Source organism: Lissotriton vulgaris, chromosome 12 (genome assembly GCF_964263255.1).
Source record: "Lissotriton vulgaris chromosome 12, aLisVul1.2, whole genome shotgun sequence".
Taxonomy (NCBI): Eukaryota; Metazoa; Chordata; class Amphibia; order Caudata; family Salamandridae; genus Lissotriton; species Lissotriton vulgaris.
In genome coordinates, this window is record NC_141700.1 from 245414937 (window position 1) to 245433627 (window position 18691).

At 45.5% G+C, this 18691-nt stretch overlaps 1 protein-coding gene across 1 annotated transcript in view; it reads right to left on the minus strand.

The window, feature by feature from the left end:
* The window catches only part of PRMT7 (protein arginine methyltransferase 7), a 479021-nt gene that overhangs the window by 390910 nt on the left and 69420 nt on the right, over nucleotides 1-18691 (minus strand). Inside the window, exons 5-6 of the mRNA XM_086947749.1 lie at nucleotides 13808-13916; nucleotides 12149-12261 (exon numbers count right to left, since the gene is read on the minus strand). Coding sequence (XP_086803875.1) covers nucleotides 12149-12261; nucleotides 13808-13916 — 222 coding nt within the window. The remainder of the gene's footprint in view (nucleotides 1-12148; nucleotides 12262-13807; nucleotides 13917-18691) is intronic.

Sequence of the window (18691 nt, forward strand, 5' to 3'; positions counted from 1 at the left end):
GGCTAGACTATGTCACTACCAGATACATCGTTACCAAAGGTAAGTAACTCGTTCATCTTATAGAGAGATCTAGCTGCAGATTCCTTAACTTAGAATAGATACCAAAGCCATACCCATAGAGGAGGCGGGTCTGCGACTGAAACTCAATAAGTTGCCGAGCGAAAAACATTGGGAGGCAAAGTTACTACAAGCAGTCAAAGAACAGCATAAAACCCCTCTATGTATACCAGGGGAGAGGAAGAAACATACACTATATAGATCTGTGTGAAAGGTAAAGTTCATAACTTCGCAAGAAGTGGAACTGAACCCAGGGACTGATGGATCTTCACCAACAGACGTGCTGACCCTAAATAAAACCAGAGGGAAGACAACTGGTATGACAGAGTCAACACATACTGGTCCAGTATGCACAACAGTGGAAAAAAAACACAGTTGATTCCTGTATTAGCCATATAGGTAGGACAATATTGGCAGGATGGCGACCCATGAACATAAAGTGCCAGAACTAGTAGAAACAGAAGACACGCCGTTGGAGAGTCACTTTGTCATGAGGCATGTAAAAGGGCTGACGGCAACCAACAGAAGCACCTAAAATAGGACTACAGTAAGAATGATAGTCAAGTGGAAGACTGGGTGAAACAGAAGCATACCGTGCAGATGGTAGAACCACACGAAGTAGAACAAGAACCCTCCTATAGTGTTGCGTGAGTAGTCCAGATGTGAGAGACGCAATCGCAAGAAGGCGACCAGCAAAAAGAGGCACCAAGCAAGCTGGACATCCATATAAGAGCACTTAGGTGAGCAGACCAGGTCAATGACCACAGACACTGAATGAAGGAAAGTTGACAACACAATTTTGCTATGTAACAGCACAGCAGATATAGAGGCAAAGAAATATGCCTAGAAATGAAGCGTAACACAGAGGACACAAAAAAGTACCAACATTTATGATGAAGCAGAAGTGGACAGAACAATGTCCAGACTAGTAAACCACATCAGCGCTTCACCCGGGAGGAGCAAGGGTCCCACACATGTTAGAGGAGGAGACGGAGCTAGACACAACAGTCGGAAACAGTCAGGACAAATCGAATGGTCCAAGGACTCAAGAAGTGAGTATCCTAAAGAGAACACTCCCCTTGAGAGTGGTACAGCAGGAATCCAAGCAGAAGTGTGTAAAACACCTGTGAGGAAAGCAGCAGGGAAATGTGTAAAAATTCCTGTTGGAAAAGTGCCCCAAAAACGAGGGCACAAGCAAGGAACAGTAGAAAGGGACAGGGCGAAACCGCCACCTGGAAAGACAAGCCCAGTAAGGGCTGATGTACGAACATTTTGTTTACCCTAGCCCTTAAAAGGGGAGGGGAGAACCAGCACCACAGAAGTGGAAGAATCAACGCAAACACCCTATGATAGATAGCAATCATACCAGGGGGCATTCCCAGGTTGCATCAACACTAAGAAGCGTACCACATAATGGTTGTATCTTGGAGCAAAAAGAGGATAGGGCATCAGTGGTGAGAACTGAGCCTAAACTGAACAGAACAAGGCCCTAAGATAGTGACTGGCAAAAGAAGAGCAGCCATCAAGGGCAAGAGGATCACAGCGACTCAGAAAAACGCCCCCATGAATACAGGTGAGGCAGAAGCCAATCAGTAAGGAACCCATACCGAGGCAGTGAAGGATTACCAGAGCCAACTGCACCGAAGGTGCAATCGAGCGATGCCAACTTCAGGATCACAGAACAGCATAAAAAAGAAGCCCACAGCAAGATTGTGGCGAAAAACTCCATAGGAGCGTACCAAGGCTAAGGCAGTCACCGAATAGCCTATAAATACCCCACATATGGTAAGTGTCAACCCCTGCGAGGGGGGAGTCCTCTTGGGCAAAGCACACATTCAGAGGACAGAAAGGAAAGACAGAACCAGCCGTCGGGCTCCACGTAAAGAATACTGAGATGGCGGAACCACCGCCTACTCTTATCCGGGTGCTACGCAGAGTACCAGGACATTTACAAAATCAGACCAACAAGGCAGCATAGCCTACGCAGAATATAAGAATACTGAGAAGGCAAAAAGGGCATGCCGCAAGAGTCACAGTAGCCCTGACAAGAGGCGGGAGACCGCTGAATCTGCGTGGCTATCAAAAAGGTCCACACCATTGAAAGGCAGATCCCTAAGAGCATCCCGCACATTGTCTGGGAAACGACTGCCGGGCAGCCAAGCATGGCGGTGCAAAGCCACCAACCGAGCAAGAGCTCGTCCCACCGAGTCAGTGGTGTCCAGAGACGAGCGGAGGGAGAATTGCGCCATTCCCCTGCCATTATGCAGAAAGCGGATTAATTCAAACCGTGGGTCTTCTGGAATTTAAGGTAGAAGAGCCTCGACCAAGTCCCAAAGGGAAGAGGATACTTGTGCGAACACGCAAGCTGTATTTAAGGCGCGGATGCCAGCACTGGCAGAGGCGAAAAGCTGGCAACCACATGCGTCTAACCACCTAGACTCACTGGTGGGAGGCAAAATAGGCAGGACGGAGGTAGGCTGCAAGTCGACGGCTGACTGAACAACTAGGCCCTGAGCCCTAGGATGAAGGGACAGACAGAGCGGATCATTAGGGGCAAGACTATGTCGACGAGCTATGGCCCGATCAACAGGGTCATCCGAGGAAGGCCTTGCCCATGTGCCCAGCATAATGTCAAACAAGGATGCCCCAAGGGGCAGTAAAAGGCTCCACTTCAACCGGCTCCATATGGAGAAGATCCAACAAAAGATCAGAAGGTAGAGGAACCACAGGGGGCTGAAAACAAAGACTAGCAGCCACCCTGTGACTAGCCCGTGCGTAGGCAGCACTAGCTTCAGTTGCCATCTGGGGAGGTGACAATAACCTATCTGTAGGGGAGGGCTGGAGACTAACCCGTCCACCAGACGGCAACAGTGGAGGAGCCGGAGGCTGATCCGGAGTCCACGCCACACAAGATTCTTGCACCATGGGCTGAAACTAACGCATATCAGGGGAGTCCAGAAGAGCGTCTGCGTGTGGCATAAGAGGCGGCGTAGGCGCCGGCATCGACCGACGATGCGTGGGAGTCGCATGGACGTCCGAGGAGTTGGGAATATCCACCTCCTGAAATAGAGACGTGGGCGCGGGCTCCGGCGTCGGTCGGGCGTCGAGCCGGAGTCGTCTGGACGTAGACGACCGCCAAGAGAGACTCAGGCTGGGCGCCGTCCGACGTCAACCCCACTGCAACATGTGAGGAACAGGGTATCGAGCCCGGCGCCGCCTCCAACGTAGACGCAGGGAGCCGCTCAGGGCTAAGCGGAGACTGACAGGGTGGGCTGAAAGGACGACTGGGAGGACCCACTGGGCCGTGTCCCGTCGGCGTCGAATCAGCTACGGAATCGGAGTCAATGCACACAGCCGGAGCCGAGGACGAATCCGCCTGCGAAGACCCGACATGAGTGCCTTCCACATCTATGGGACCTGAAGGCACGCCAGGGGGAGGGGGTGACCCAAAATAAGACCGGAGTGCTTCAGAATAAGCCTTCATTTGGGCTTCTGTTGCTCCGGCACCCGGAAAGGGGAGGGTAAGGAGGAGGCTACCTACGGATGCCCGTCCCCGGCAGGGAGTGAGAAGAGCAGGCGCCAGCTTCACGGATAGTGGAGGAAGATCTCCTGGACTTACGTTTGTGTTTACCCTCCGAACGACGTCTGCAGGAACGACCTCAGAGTGGGCTCAATCCCAAGAGGGAGAGCGGCGACGAGCAGGAGCAGGACCGGACAGCAGTGCGGCCAACAATTTCATCTGACGCTCCCATAAGGACTTTGGTTTCATCCGCTGACAATCGTCACACTCTTTGGAGTTGTGGTGCACCCCAAGGCACCACATAAAGATGGCGTACGGGTCCGTCACGGGCATCTGACGTGCACAGGTCTCACACGCCTTAAAGCCTGAAGGCATCGCACACTGTTTTGGGACGCCAAAGCATCGAAAAGACCCGAAAAACAGGTCAAGGAACTGTTAGTTTTTCAGGATCCCCATTGGAACGTGGAAAAAACCCCTGACGTCAGCGCACCGGGAGGAGCATATATGGCTTCGCTGACGTCACGTCCATGGACGACGTCAGGGTGGAGCCGTGTGGCGCCGCCCCCGGCGCGCAGAGGTGCTGCTGCTGAAAGTTTTCCTGATCTAGTCTGAAGCTTGGGGATATTCAAAGTTAAGGAATCTGTGGCTAGACGTCTCTATCAGAGACCTCCAGTAAGTCCCACACAGTGGGATTGCTAAGAGGTCTTCGGAGGCTACACATCCCCCTTTCTCCACCACTAGGCAAATGTGCCTCGTGGCAGACTACAGGTTGGGGGATGAAGTCCACTTTACTCCTGAGAGACTTTGGGGGCATTGGTTTGAAGCCCCGCCCCCTTTCTCCACCACTCCGCAAACGCGACTACCAGTTAAAGAAGCATTTGTAATGTAATAGGTCTCGCATTTGCAAGAGTTAGAGCTATTGGCGTTGTAAATGTAAACGTTTTTTACTAATGTTTTTTGGAGAGGAGGTACATTGTGTGTAGTGGAATTATGTGGGCAGTGACATTATGTGGATAGAAAGTATGTGGTATTTAGTGTATAGGAATTATGTAGATTGGTTTTATGTGTTATGGAGAGTAATTATGTTGTATGGTAGTCTGTGCTGTTGAGTGGTAACCTCAGGTTTAGTCTCCATCGTTTCCATAGAAGCTGAACTATGAACTCAATGAGACAAAAAAAACTGAAGGAATCACTGAGGAGCACTTCTGGACCTAGTCAGAGGTATGAGTAGAGCCACTGGAATTAGGTGACAGTTTGGCTGCTCCGTCTTTCGCACAATTATAAATTTTCCGCATTAGCCACATATTCCCTCATCTGCTGCCTAACAGGTTTGTTCTAAAAAAGCCTTGTTTTTAGCTCAAACGTTACCAAAAATGCAGTAACGTGTTACAGCGCGGTGGAAGGCCCTTTGCAAACCTAGAATGGTCTCCTCTTACTTATTGCTAAATGTGGGTGTTAAATTGGTTCTAATGGTGTGTAAGCCACTCTTGCTTCTTTCTGCGCCTCTCTTCCCTCTTTCTGCACATCTGTTGCCTACTTCTGCACCTTACTTGCTTCTTTGTGCACCCCTTTTGCCTCTTTCTCCACCCTTCTTCCTCCTTTCTACATCTGTTGCTTCTTTCTGCACTTCTTGTCTCTTTCTCTACCCCTCTTCCCTCTTTCTACAGCTGTTGCTTCTTTCTGCACCTCTCTTACTTCTTTCTGCACCCCTAGTGCCTACTTCACACTTCTCTTCCCGTACCCTCATGCATCTTTCTGCACCTCTGTTCCTTCTTTCAGCACTTTTCGTTTTTCTGCATCTCCCACTTTTTTCTGAACCTTTTTGCCTCTTTCTGCACCCATCTTCCCTCTTTCTGCACCCCTCTTGCCTCTTTCTGTACCTCTGTTCTGCTACTTTCTGCACCCCATGCCTTTCTCCACCCATCTTTCTGCACTACTGTTGCTTTTTTCTGTACTTTTGTTTCTTTCTGCACATCTCTTGCTTCTTTCTGCACCCATCATGCCTCTTTCTGCACCCAACATGCCTCTTTCTGCACCCAACATGCCTCTTTCTGCACCCCTCTTCTCTCTTTTTGCACCATTCTTGCCTCTTTCTGCAACTCTGTTGCTTCTTTCTGCACTCCTCGTGCCTTCCACACCCCTCTTTGAGCACCTCCCTTGCCTCTTTCTGCACCTCTGTTACTTCTTTCTGCACTTCTTTTGTTTCTTTCTGCACATCTCTTTGTTGCGAGCTCATCTAGGATCCTGATCGATACTGTGACCTTATGCCCCTATTCGGCTATAAATCCATTTATTCCCTATATTGGCATAACCGTTCAAGTGGGATATTCAGTAACTCATCTCTGGCCTCACACGAACAGAGCCACATTCCAGAATAGCTTTCTCTGCCACTTCCTTTGCAACCAATTAGTGCAATGCCAGAGCAGAAGTCACTATCTGAGATTCCTAGATTAACACTCTGAGTTCTTCAACAAGATAAAAACTCAGCAAACCTGGAAATCCCCGCTTGCTGTGTTTTGATTAGTAATAGAACTCTAATGAGCACTGATAGACGATCACTTCCTAGTGACATCTTATTGACGTCTTATGTCCAGCAAACTTACGTCAAACAAGGCACCTCTCAGGTATAAATACTACCAACGTGGCCTTAAGCAAGTCCCCTGTTGCCCGTCGCCTGAAGCTGCTGTAATGCTGAAGATATCATAGCTGCTATCGCTACTGCTATCGCTGCTAACTAGCGAACAATGGTGTGGTGAACTTAGGAGCTGAACAGCCGTTCCCCTGCAAGAGCCCAGCAGATGCAAGCTGCCCACGGACGCTGTCCCCCCTCCTTCTCCTCCTCGACGCGCTGAAGAAGAGACGCTGCCTTTCTCCTGCCGAGAAATCCAGCTCCAGCGTTTCTGGTCTACCCTTGCGGGTGACTGGGATATCGAGCCCTGAGGGAGATACCAGACCTCCATCATTCTATTCCAGAGGTATGGTGTTGACTAAACCCTTGAGAGAGAATTCTTGAAGCAAACCTTGGCAAAACCAACTTAACTTAAAGCTACTTACTTACTCCCCTCCCAAGTATTAGGCTTAGGTCAGGTACACTGGGGTAGGCGTAGTTAGAAGCACCAGTTGAGTATTTTAGCCTAATGTATATATGAATGTATATATGTTTTATTACTTTTAAACCATTGTATGGCTAAGAAACCATATCAATGCTTTTACAGTATTATTTCGCAATACTTATCTTACTGTACGTACTTTTTATAATAAGTCTTGCAATTGTGGCAATTCATTTCTCTTGTACGAGAAGAAAGACTGTTCAATAAATGTTAACCTTTTATTGACAAACGCCCATCTCTCTGTTCTCTACATATTGTGAAAGTAAACTGCACCAACCTGACTGAGTAAAATAACTGTCTATTGTTTCACACGACCCTAGAGATTGACTCTTGATCTGAGGAGCAAAGTTGTCATGTTGCACGGTTGTTGGAAAACTGAATCCCTTCTTGTCTGTGCCAGGGAAGCTGATCACTTCCTATTTCAGTCAAGAAAGTTTCCAGTGACCTCTGAGCTAGTTGGTAAGAAACCCATTTAAGTTTAGCATAGTCAGTAGAGGCCTGGAAGATCCGCACTTCTACGTCGATACTACTGTTTATGTTATTCCAATGCGCAGGGCCTAGTGGGAAAATAGGAACTACGCTACATCTTCTTTCTGCACCCTTTGTGCCTCTTTCTGCACCCCTCTTCCCTCTGTTTGCATCCCTCTTGCCTCTTTCTGCACCTCTTTTGCTTCTTTCTGTACCTCTGTCCCTTCTTTTTGCACCCCTCTTTCTGAACCTCAGTTCCTTCTTTCTGCACTTCTTTTGTTTCTTTCTGCAACTCTCTTGCTTCTTTCTATCCTTCTTGTCTCTTTCTCCACCCCACTTCCCCGTCTGCACCTCTGTTGCTTCTTTCTGCACTCTCCATGCTTCTTTCTGTACCTCTGTCCCTTGTTTCTGCATCCCTTTCTGAACCTCAGTTCCTTCTTTCTGCACTTCTTTTGTTTCTTTCTGCACCTCTCTTCTTTCTTTCTGTATCCCACTTGCCTCTTTCTCCACCCCACTTCCCCCTTTCTGCATCTCTGTTGCATTCGTATGCATTTCTCTTGCTTCTTTATGCATCTCTCTTGCTTCTTTCTGCACTCCTCTTGGCTCTTGCTGCACCTCTGTTGCTTCTTTCTGCACTTCTTTTATTTCTTTCTGCAACTCTCTTGCTTCTTTCTATCCCTCTTGTCTCTTTCTCTGCCCCACTTCCCCCTTTCTGCATCTCTGTTGCTTCTTTCTGCACTCTCTTGTCTCTTTCCCCACCTCACTTCTCACTTCCCCCTTTCTGCATCTCTGTTGCTTCTTTATGCATTTCTCTTGCTTCTTTCTGCACCTCTATTGCTTCTTTCAGTACCCCTTGTGCCTCTTTCTGCACCCCTATTCCCTTTCTACACCCCTCTTGCCTCTTTCTCCACCTGTTCCTTCTTTCTGCACTTCTTTTGTTTCTTTCTGCAACTCTTGCTTTTTTCTACAAGCCTTTGGCTTCTTTCTGCACCCCCTCGTGCATCTTTCTGCACCCCTCATCCCTCTTTCTGCACTCCTCTTGCCTCTTTCCGCACCTCTGTTGTTTCTTTCTGAAACCCTCTTGCTTTTCTGTATCCCTCATGCCTTTTTCCACCCCCCTTTCTGCATCTCTGTTGCTTCTTTCTGCGCTCCTCTTGCTTCTTTCTACCTATCTTGCTTTCTTCTGTACCACTCCGGCTTCTTTCTGTACCCCTCTTCCCTCTTTCTGCACCCCTCTTTCCTCTTTCTACACTGCTTTCGTCTCTTTCTGCACCTCTCGCTTCATTCGGCACCCCTTTTGCCTTTCTGCCCTTTTTTTGTTTCTTTCTGCAGCTTTCTTGCTTCTGTCAGAACCCCATTGCCTTTCTCCACCTCTCCCTCTTTATCCACCCCTGTTGCACCTGTTCCTGTTTTCTGCACCTCTGTCCCTTCTTTCTGTGCCCCTCTTGCCTCTTTCTGAACCTCAGTTCCTTCTTTCTGCACTTCTTTTGTTTCTTTCTGCACCTCTCTTGTTTCTTTCTGTATCCCTTTCTCAAACCCCGCGTCCCCCTTTCTGCAGCAGTTGCTTCTTTCTGCCCACCTCCTGCTTCTTCCTCAACCTCTCTTGCTGCTTTCTGCACCCCTCTTGCCTCTTTCTGCACCTCTGTTTCTTCTTACTGGTCCTGTTTTGTTTGTTTCTGCACCTCACTTGCTTCTTTCTGCACCGCTCTTGCCACTTTCTCCACCCCTATTCCACCTTTTTGCATCAGTTGCTTCAGTCTGCACTTCTTTTGCCTCTTTCTCCACCCCTCCTCCCTCTTTCTGCACCGGTTTCTTTTTTCTGCACCTCTTTGCTTCTTTCTGCACCACTTGTGCTTCTTTCTGCACCCTCTTTCCCTCTGTGACCCCTCTTGCCTCTTTCTGCACTCTGTTACTTCTTTCTACACCTCTCTCCTGCTTCTTTCTGCACCCCTTTTGCCACTTTCTCCACCCCTGTTCCCCATTTTTGCATCTCTGTTGCTTTTTTCTGTATTTCTCTTGCCTCTTTCTATCATCCCTCATTCTGCACCTGCTGCTTGTTTCAGCATTTCTCTTGCTCCTTTCTGCACCTCTGCCCCCCTCTTACCTCTTTCTGCACCTCAGTTCCTTCTTTCTGCAATTCTTTAGTTTTTTTCCTGCACCCCTCTTGTTTCTTTCTGTATCCCTCTTGTCTCTTTCTCTACCCCACTTTCCCCTTTCTGTATCTCTGTTGCTTTTCTGAATTTCTCTTGCTTCTTTCTGCACCGCTCTTGCTTCTTACTGCACCGTTCTTGCCACTTTCTCCACCCCTATCCCCCCTTTTTGTATCTCTGTTGCTTCATTCTGCACTTCTCTTGCCTCTTTCTCCACCCTCATCCCTCTTTCTGCACCTCTGTTGCTTCTTTCTGTACTACTCTTGCTTCTTTTTGCACCGCATTTTTTTTCTTTCTGCACCTCTGTCCCTTCTTTCTGCAACCCTTGTGCCTCTTTCTGCACCCCTCTTGCCTCTTTCTGCACCTCTGTCCCTTCTTTCTGCACTTCTTTTGTTTCTTTCTGCAACTCTCTTGCTTCTTTCTGCATGCCTCTTGCTTCTTTATGCACCCCTCGTGCCTCTTTCGCACCCCTCTTCCCTCTTTCTGCACCTCTATTCCCTCTTTGTGCATTTCTTGTTTCTTTCTGCACCTCATTTCTTTCTGTAGCCCTCTTGCCTCTTTCTCTATCCCACTTCCCCCTTTCTGCATCTGTTTGTTCTTTCTGCACACCTATTGCTCCTTCCTACACCTCTCTTGGTTCTTTCTGCACCACTCGTGTTTCTTTCTGCACCCCTCTTTTCTCTTTCAGCTCCCCCTTGCCTCTTTCTGCACCTGTTACTTCTTTCTGCTCCTCTTTTGTTTCTTTCTGCACCTCTCTTGCTTCTTTCTGCACCGCTCTTGCTTCTTACTGCACCGTTCTTGCCACTTTCTCCACCTCTATCCCCCCTTTTTGTATCTCTGTTGCTTCATTCTGCACTTCTCTTGCCTCTTTCTCCACCCTCATCCCTCTTTCTGCACCTCTGTTGCTTCTTTCTGTACTACTCTTGCTTCTTTCTGCACCTCTTTGCTTCTTTTTGCACCACTCGTGCTTCTTTCTGCACCCCATTTTACTTTGTGCACCCCTCTTGCTTCTTTCTGCACTTCTTTTGTTTCTTTAACTCTCTTGATTTTTTCTGTATTCCTCTTGCCTCTTTCTCCACTCACTTCACCTTTCTGCATCTCTTGCTTCTTTCTGCACTCCTTTTGCTTCTTTCTACACCTCTCTTGCGTCTTTCTGCACCACGCATGCTTCTTTCTGCACCCCTCTTCCCTTTCTGCACTCCTCCGGCCTCTTTCTGCACCTCTGTTCCTTCTTTCTGCACTTCTTTTATTTCTTTCTGTACCACTCTAGCCACTTTCTCCACTTGTTCCCCCTTTTTGCACCTGTTGCTTCTTTCTGCACTTCGTTTGCCTTTCTCCACCCCTCATCCCTCTTTCTGCACCTCTATTGCTTCTTTACGCACTTTTCTTCTTTCTGCACCTCTGTCCCTTCTTTCTGCAACCCTTGTGCCTCTTTCTGCACCCCTCTTGCATCTTTCTGCACCTCTGTCCCTTCTTTCTGCACTTCTTTTGTTTCTTTCTGCAACTCTCTTGCTTCTTTCTGCAACTCTCTTGCTTCTTTCTGCATGCCTCTTGCTTCTTTATGCACCCCTCGTGCCTCTTTCACACCCCTCTTCCCTCTTTCTACACCTCTATTCCCTCTTTCTGCATTTCTTGTTTCTTTCTATACCTCATTTCTTTCTGTAGCCCTCTTGCCTCTTTCTCTATCCCACTTCCCCCTTTCTGCATCTGTTTGTTCTTTCTGCACACCTATTGCTCCTTCCTACACCTCTCTTGCCTCTTCTGCACCACTCGTGTTTCTTTCTGTACCCCTCATTTCTCTTTCAGCACCCCCTTGCCTCTTTCTGCACCTCTATTACTTCTTTCTGCTCCTCTTTTGTTTCTTTCTGGACCTCTCTTGCTTCTTTCTGCACCGCTCTTGCTTCTTTTTGCACCGCTCTTGTCACTTTCTCCACCCCTGTCCCCCCTTTTTGTATCTCTGTTGCTTCATTCTGCACTTCTCTTGCCTCGTTCTCACCCTTATCCCTCTTTCTGCACCTCTGTTGCTTCTTTCTGTACTACTCTTGCTTCTTTCTGCACCCCATTTCACTTTGTGCACTCCTCTTGCCTCTTTCTGCACTTCTGTTTCTTCTTTCTGCACTTCTTTTCTTTCTGCAACTCTCTTGCTTCTTTCGGCAAGCCTCTTGCTTCTTTCTGCCCCCCTCTTCTCTCTTTCTGCATCCCTCTTGCCTCTTTCTGCACCTTTTCTTTCTTCACTTCTTTTCTTTCTGCACCTCTCGTTTCTTTCTGTATCCCTCTTGCCTCTTTCTCCACCTCACTTCCCCCTTTCTGCATCTCTGTTGCTTCTTTCTGCATTTCTCTTGCCTCTTACTGCATCTCTCTTGCGTCTTTCTACACCCCTCATGCCTTTCTGCACTCCTCTTACCTCTTTCTGCACCTCTGTTGCTTCTTTCTGCACTTTTTTATCTTTCTGCAAATCTCTTGGTTCTTTCTGTATCCCTCTTGCCTCTTTCTCCATCCCACTTCCACCTTTCTGCATCTATGCTGTTTCTTTCTGGACTCCTCTTGCTTCTTTCTGCAGCTCAACGCTGGTAATCTCCCTCCTCTTCTCCACAAGATGCAATTTTCATTGTGATTCATACTGTGCTCTCTTCTGGCTCCAACACCCAATCAATTCCATCTTAGTTATCAAGATAACTTCTAAGCATCTTTATATGGGTAGAGTTTATTTGTAAATGTCACAGGTATTCTAAGAGATACAAAGTAACAATTGTAACAAAGAAGAAATGCTATAATAAAAAGCAATAATTCACTCTGTTTAGACATTACAGTAAGCACCGACTCCAACTTTGGTCCTTACTCACCTGCACAAGATGCATGTGAGCATGTTCGTAGCTCGGCAATGCTCCTTCGCCAATTAATTCTGTATCAAACAACTCTGTGATTAGGATGTTTGCTCGGCAGTGCATATCTCCTTCTACAACATACAATAGAGTTTTCTTCAGTCAGTTGATGAACACTAAACATAATTTTCCTACATTATTCATTCAGTCTTGTCAAATGTACATGTCTGCATAGGTTTTACAACCCACTGCTATCAATTGTCCTCGCATTTCACAATTCTATTAAGTACTGGATTAACTGTAAATAAAAATGTAAACATCCTGCTTTTTATTGCAAGAGTACTTACATTCAGACAAGTAGTAAATCCCATGCAAGCCTTATCTGAACACGTTTACCATAAATCACAAGCTCATCAAGAAAGGTATCTTGGCACTAAATAATAGAGGTTTAATTTTATTCAACTCAATGTCAGTAATTTTATCAACCTTAGAAGGACAAAAGGTCGAGTGGACCCGCTGGGATTTGAACCTATGACCGTAGGTCAAACACAGGTCTCTGCAGTGAATGCATTAGATCACTGCGCCATCAGATCTGGCATCTAATATTTGTACATATTCACCCTTTAAATAATATAAAATTATTAAATTACCTGAGCCAAATTTGCTTAATTATTTAATGAACATCACAGAGTAACGCAACTTTCTGAGTTCATACAGTAGTGTCCTTCCCACCAGGGTTGGATTGGGATTGAAGATCGGCCCAGGCACGACAAAACAAAAATCGGCCCACATTTGCATAATCACTTCTCAAATCACTGCTTTGGCGTAATCTTATAACAATTATAACAAAAACTTTAGGAGGGGGGGTAAAAAAATGCATGCGTTAGTTTACACTGGTGAAACAAGTGAGGCCACTTCTACTCAGGCCCCCTGCCCCCGCTCAGCATGTGCACACATTAATGGGCCGGCCAGCGCGAGAAGGAAAGTGACACCTCTGCCTGTTGCTAAACTGAGGTAATAATCGCCCATCTGCCTCTAGAAAGGCCAATCAGACACCCACTGGGCCGCTGGCTGAGCCTGTATTCGAACAATAGACGAATACAGGCCTCCCCAGACTGCTCAAAAAAAGCAGCCCATAGCAGAACTCGGACACCGGCCTCTCGGGCATTGCCCGAATGCCCGTGTTACCAATACGACGCTGCTTCCCACATGGCCTATATGAGCGCAGTGTTCCATTTGATTACTTGTCTCCTTTTCCTTTTCAATTCCCAACTATAAAAATTTAGCCTTCACTCTTTCCAATATAATCCATCTTAATTTGTTGTCAACATTCCCTTTTTGCACATTTTCAAGTTTACCTTTCATCCCTCCAAGCGCCTGCGCATTTAAAGTTTCTTGTGATTCCCTTACAATAAAGAACATTATAATCAAACTAATTTTGCCTAGTGTAAAGTCTATGCCACTAGCTCTTTTGCTTAGACCCTTTTGTACTGGATCCTCTTGTAATTCTACCATCTTTAGTAAAATGTTATCAATTAACTTTTAACCATGTGACAGAATCAACATGAACATAAAAAATATAGTTATCAAAGGGCAAAGTATACGAGGCATGGTAATCTTTTAATACATAAGTGGAAACTAGGAACCGTTATGAAAAAATAAATAGTCCAAGTAACTTACCAGGACCAACTGTGACCTCTGTAGAGTGTTTATTAATAATTTTAATTTTAGCACTGAAGCCATTTTTCTCCACTATCTTCTCGGCAACATCGGCCATTGGCTTAAAAACCTAGAAAATAAACAGTAATATGAACATTTAAACAACGCATTATCCGTGATAGAAGACATACAAGAATGTTAGTCCAGTACGCCTTTCAGTTGAAAAAATAACACATAGGAGAAAGAAAAGTTACTTGTAATCCCAATCCATGATGAAAATGTTCTCTCAATTTAACAGTGGAAAATCAACACATCTTGGAACACATTTTTTAATGGTGTGAGTTTCAGTTTTGTGAGTATTTTAATACCAAAGCATGGCTTAGAGTCAAAACTTTAGGTCTTTTTTTTGCCAAGCTGTCCTTCAAAGAAAAACAAACAGCAAGTGCTGACACGGTAACCCCTGCCTCTTTAAGGATTCTAGAAGCTCGTCTGTCCCATCATGGCTCTGTCATTTCTTTTTTTTGTGTAATGGAATGGACAAGGATGTCTCCTACAGTGTCTTTTCTAGTCTCCTGGATGACAAGAAGGAGGCAGGATGCTTATGAATTCAAAGAAAATATCCACGATGTAACACTAGGATGACAAGAAAGCTCGCTTTTTTCCCCATCACGGAATTCTCTTCAATACTCAAACTGCATAGAGTAGCAGGCCCATTCAAAGAAAGATGGAGGGAAATGAGGATAAAATAAAAAAGAAAACCTCTAGTATCAAACTCTACAAAATAATACCTGTCAACGGTGTACACGGACCTCTAGGATGGGATTTTATATATTTAAAAGCAATATATTCCTCAACAAGGCTGATGTGCTTGTACTACCACAGTTGAGTTTGCCCTGGGATTCCTCTGTACCAGTGCAGGAAACTATCCACTTTGGGAAACATTGCATCGATGATACCATGCTAGAGAAGTAGCATTATTAAAGTGTTAAAGTCTTTTATCCTTATCCACTTAGCGTTTATATCTCAGAGCAGCTTAGCAATACCAGCCAGTCTTCCACAAACTTCAGATCTGACAAAAGAGTAGCAGGGTGCACGAATACTTTCTGATCCCTGGAGTTTCTGCCATAAAGTCAAAGTTTGAAACAAAAAAAGTGTTATTGGACGTTGATGTGTGCTCCAAAATCTAAAAATGTAAGAGTCGTATGGCATAGTTTGCTGTCCACACAACTTACATTGCAAAAACCATTCAGAAACTCAGATAACAAAAACATTTCGAAGTATACATATTTTGCATTTGAACAGCACTTTGGCACAGTCCACTCCTCTAAACACATAAGATTATACGTTTTTTACTCTATGACTTTTCAATCTGGAGATTAAATCCACTTGATCAATGACTTATTTTTACTACAGGAGGCTGGCTCTCTTGTAATGCTGCCTCTCCTTTTGTCAGATCTGTCAGGAGAGAGATGTGTCTGCAGCCAACCACCGCGGACCCCCAACTGCCCAAACCATCTCTTCTTTTACCTCTAGTTGCAGAGAGCAGGATAACAACATGGCGATCTCACCAGCTTCTTCAAGTGTGTAACAGTAGAGAGGAGGGTGCAAAGATAGTCTTTTCAAAGCTTGTATCAACTAAACAGTGAAACAGTCAGTTATCGACGGTAGGTGGTGGATCTTATAAAAGAACAGGTAGGATGCATTTTATTAAACTAGGTAATCAAAAGTCTCAAGCTAGTTCATTAATATGTATCTGTGCTCTGCAGAGGATTTAAATCAACTTCCAATTTTAAATACATTGCCAGTTTCAATCAGCGTGAGAAAAAAAAGTAGTAATCCATACTGCCCAAGGCTGCTTTCACCTTCTGATCGTATACTAGGTTTTTTAGACAACAGATCTGCTTTAAAGGAATGTTGTAAGCTCTCTATGTTGATTTTACAGGAAAACATATTTAAACAGAAGTACAGCTGTCTCGGGCAGCATTCTGCTAAATATCTAAATATGCATTGGAAATTGCCAAAAGACACCGTAACGGCATTATTTTCCTACCGCTGGGATTCTGATGAAGTCTCTGTAGCAGCCATCGAATGAGAAATGCGGTAAGGACCGACGATTTACTTTTCCCAACGTGTATCTGGCCGATTATTGACTTTTGGGGCATTTGAGGGCACAGCGAGGGGGGAAAGCACAACTGAGAATCCTATTCTTTAATGAATCCAATGTACAGTGAGGCGGACCGCCGCGACGCTGCTTCTAACATATTCAAGACGAGAACTGACGCTCGTCCGACAGTAGACCCGGGGACTTCAAGTCAGCCCCCTCAAGGACTCAAAGCCAAGTATCTAACATTGGAAAGGCTGTACGAACGCGAAACGAGGAAGTGGTGAGAGGCTACATCGCTTCAATACTACATAGATGTAAATCGGGTGCCCAGAGGACTGAAAATATATACTTTCCCGGCATACGAGAACCCGAATCCTAAGCTGTTGGATGAATGGGCGGATTATACCGCGGCTTCCTCCAAATGTCTATTGGTCATCCTAGTAAAATTTGCGTGGATTGACCGACAGGAAACCTTGGACCAGATTAGCGATTTCGAAGCAAAAGTTGCTGAAGAAGGGGAGAAGGATATACACGACGCATTAAGAGCTGCAATGAAGAAGAGACTGGAAACCTATGAGGGCAAAATCAAACAACGCAAACAACAAAAGTTCGAAAGAGACGCGCAAGATTACGAGCAAGGGAGAATTCTCACGTTTGCTCGTAAATATGATGCTCCAAGGAGGGATCTGAGAAAGAATCGTTTGAAACAACAACAACCTACCACTACACCTGCAACCTCGGAATCGGAGGTATCAGGCGCTGAACTTTCAGACAACGAAGCACCAGGAGCATCAGGATCAAGTACACCAACGACCTCCCATTTTCGCGAGGAAATCGAACTTGTCAGGCTAGCGTGGCTGAGGGGAGGAAAGGGGAGACCACCCGAACCAGCCACAGGCGCACAAGGAGAAGTGGGGGCACTCGTCCAAAAAGAGGTGCAAACAATTACAACAAAAAGAAGAAGAACCCCACCCAGTAACACCTATGCCACTGATAACACCAAGTGAAACAGAGAACTTGACAATTATCAACCTGACTTCAAAAATGTTGACACCTGCAGAGACAACAGTCCTACAATTAGGATTAACTTTTTGCCCCACCAATAGCTTCAAATTCGTGCAAACACAAATAGATATTTTCAAACTGGTTAGGAAAATCAAACTACATACATTTTTCAAACTCAAGAATCTAAATGGAATGGAGAACATGACAAGTTCCAACCAGACTAGCATCAATGAAAAGGAGCTGGAACTCTTGGCCATTACGGAAGACCTGAATGTGGAAGGTTCAACAATAAGCCAAGAAGAATGCATTCACCCTACACCCTCCAGCAACATTGTCCAAAAACGTCTACCAAGCCCATTCAAACCAACCTCTAAATTTGTCCCACCAACCACCATAGATATGATTGACTTGTTTCATTAAAGAGTCATATGTGACCTCAAAAAAATGAGGGAGGACCCACTGGAGAGTACCAGACCACAATGGAATTTGACATATGCACAAAGGAGTGCATTAAAGAACTTGGAAGCGGACCGGAATATAATAATTAAACCCTCCGACAAGGGCGGCAACGTGGTGCTGCAGACTAGAAAAAACTATTGCAAGGAAGCTCTGTCCCAACTGAGCAATTGTGACAATTACACTCCAATCACCATGAAAGACTATTTGGAGAGCATCATTCAATATAAAGCACTGACATGAAAATGGCATCAAAAAGGGATGTTATCGATTGAGGAATTTCAATTTCTGCAGGTTCCTGAACCTAGGCTACCTACCTTCTATCACCTTCCGAAGGTGCATAAAGACCAGTTGAAACCTCCAGGTCGTCCTATAATTTCTTCTATCGGAGGACTGTTAGAAAACATGTCCAAATTCATAGACTTTTATCTGTTTCCATTTGTGGAGGAAATCACCAGCTATACTAGAGACACTAAAGACTTCCTGCGCTACATTGAGGGAAGCCCTTGGGATCCAGATTTCTTGATGGTGACTCTAGATATAGCTAGTCTATATACCAGCATTTCCCATGAACAAGGCATAGATGCTATTACTCAGACTTTGCTACAGAGACCGTATGAACTCTGAGAACACAGTGAGATGCTTATTGAATTTCTACACTTCTGTCTGTTTAACAACATTTTTACCTTTCAGGAGCAACTATATCGCCAACGACGGGGGACTGCCATGGGAGCCTGCTTCGCCCCCAGCTACGCAAATTTATTCGTTGGCTGGTGGGAGAAGCGGGCGGCATGGTCTGACTCCTGTGACCATTGGGTCGACAAGACCATAATTTGGAGGCGTTATATTGACGACCTCTTTTTGGTCTGGAAAGGGGACAAAAAGTCAGTCGAAGAGTATATCAGACATCTCAACAATAATGACAAATCTAAGATTCTCTGGGGAAATTAGCGACACTGAAGTAACCTATCTTGACGTTAAAGTGTTTGTCAGTGATAACAAATTGCACACATCACTTTTTAGAAAGCCCACTGCGAGAAACTCAGTGCTTCATGCACGCATTAGCCATCCCACAAGCCTCAAGAACAGTATCCCCTATGGGGAACTCTTGCGCATTAAGCGTAACAGTTCCAGACCAGATGACTTTAACCAAGTGAGCCTCAATAGATTCAAACAGCGAGGTTATAAAACGAGGATCCTAAGAGAGGCTTGGAAAAAGGCGCAGAGCAGAGACAGAACAGATCTCATCAAGGATACACCTAAGAATAGAACTGTCACTAACACTAATATCAGGCTCATTACTAACTTTTCAAACGCTGCAAAGAGCCTGAAGAAAATAA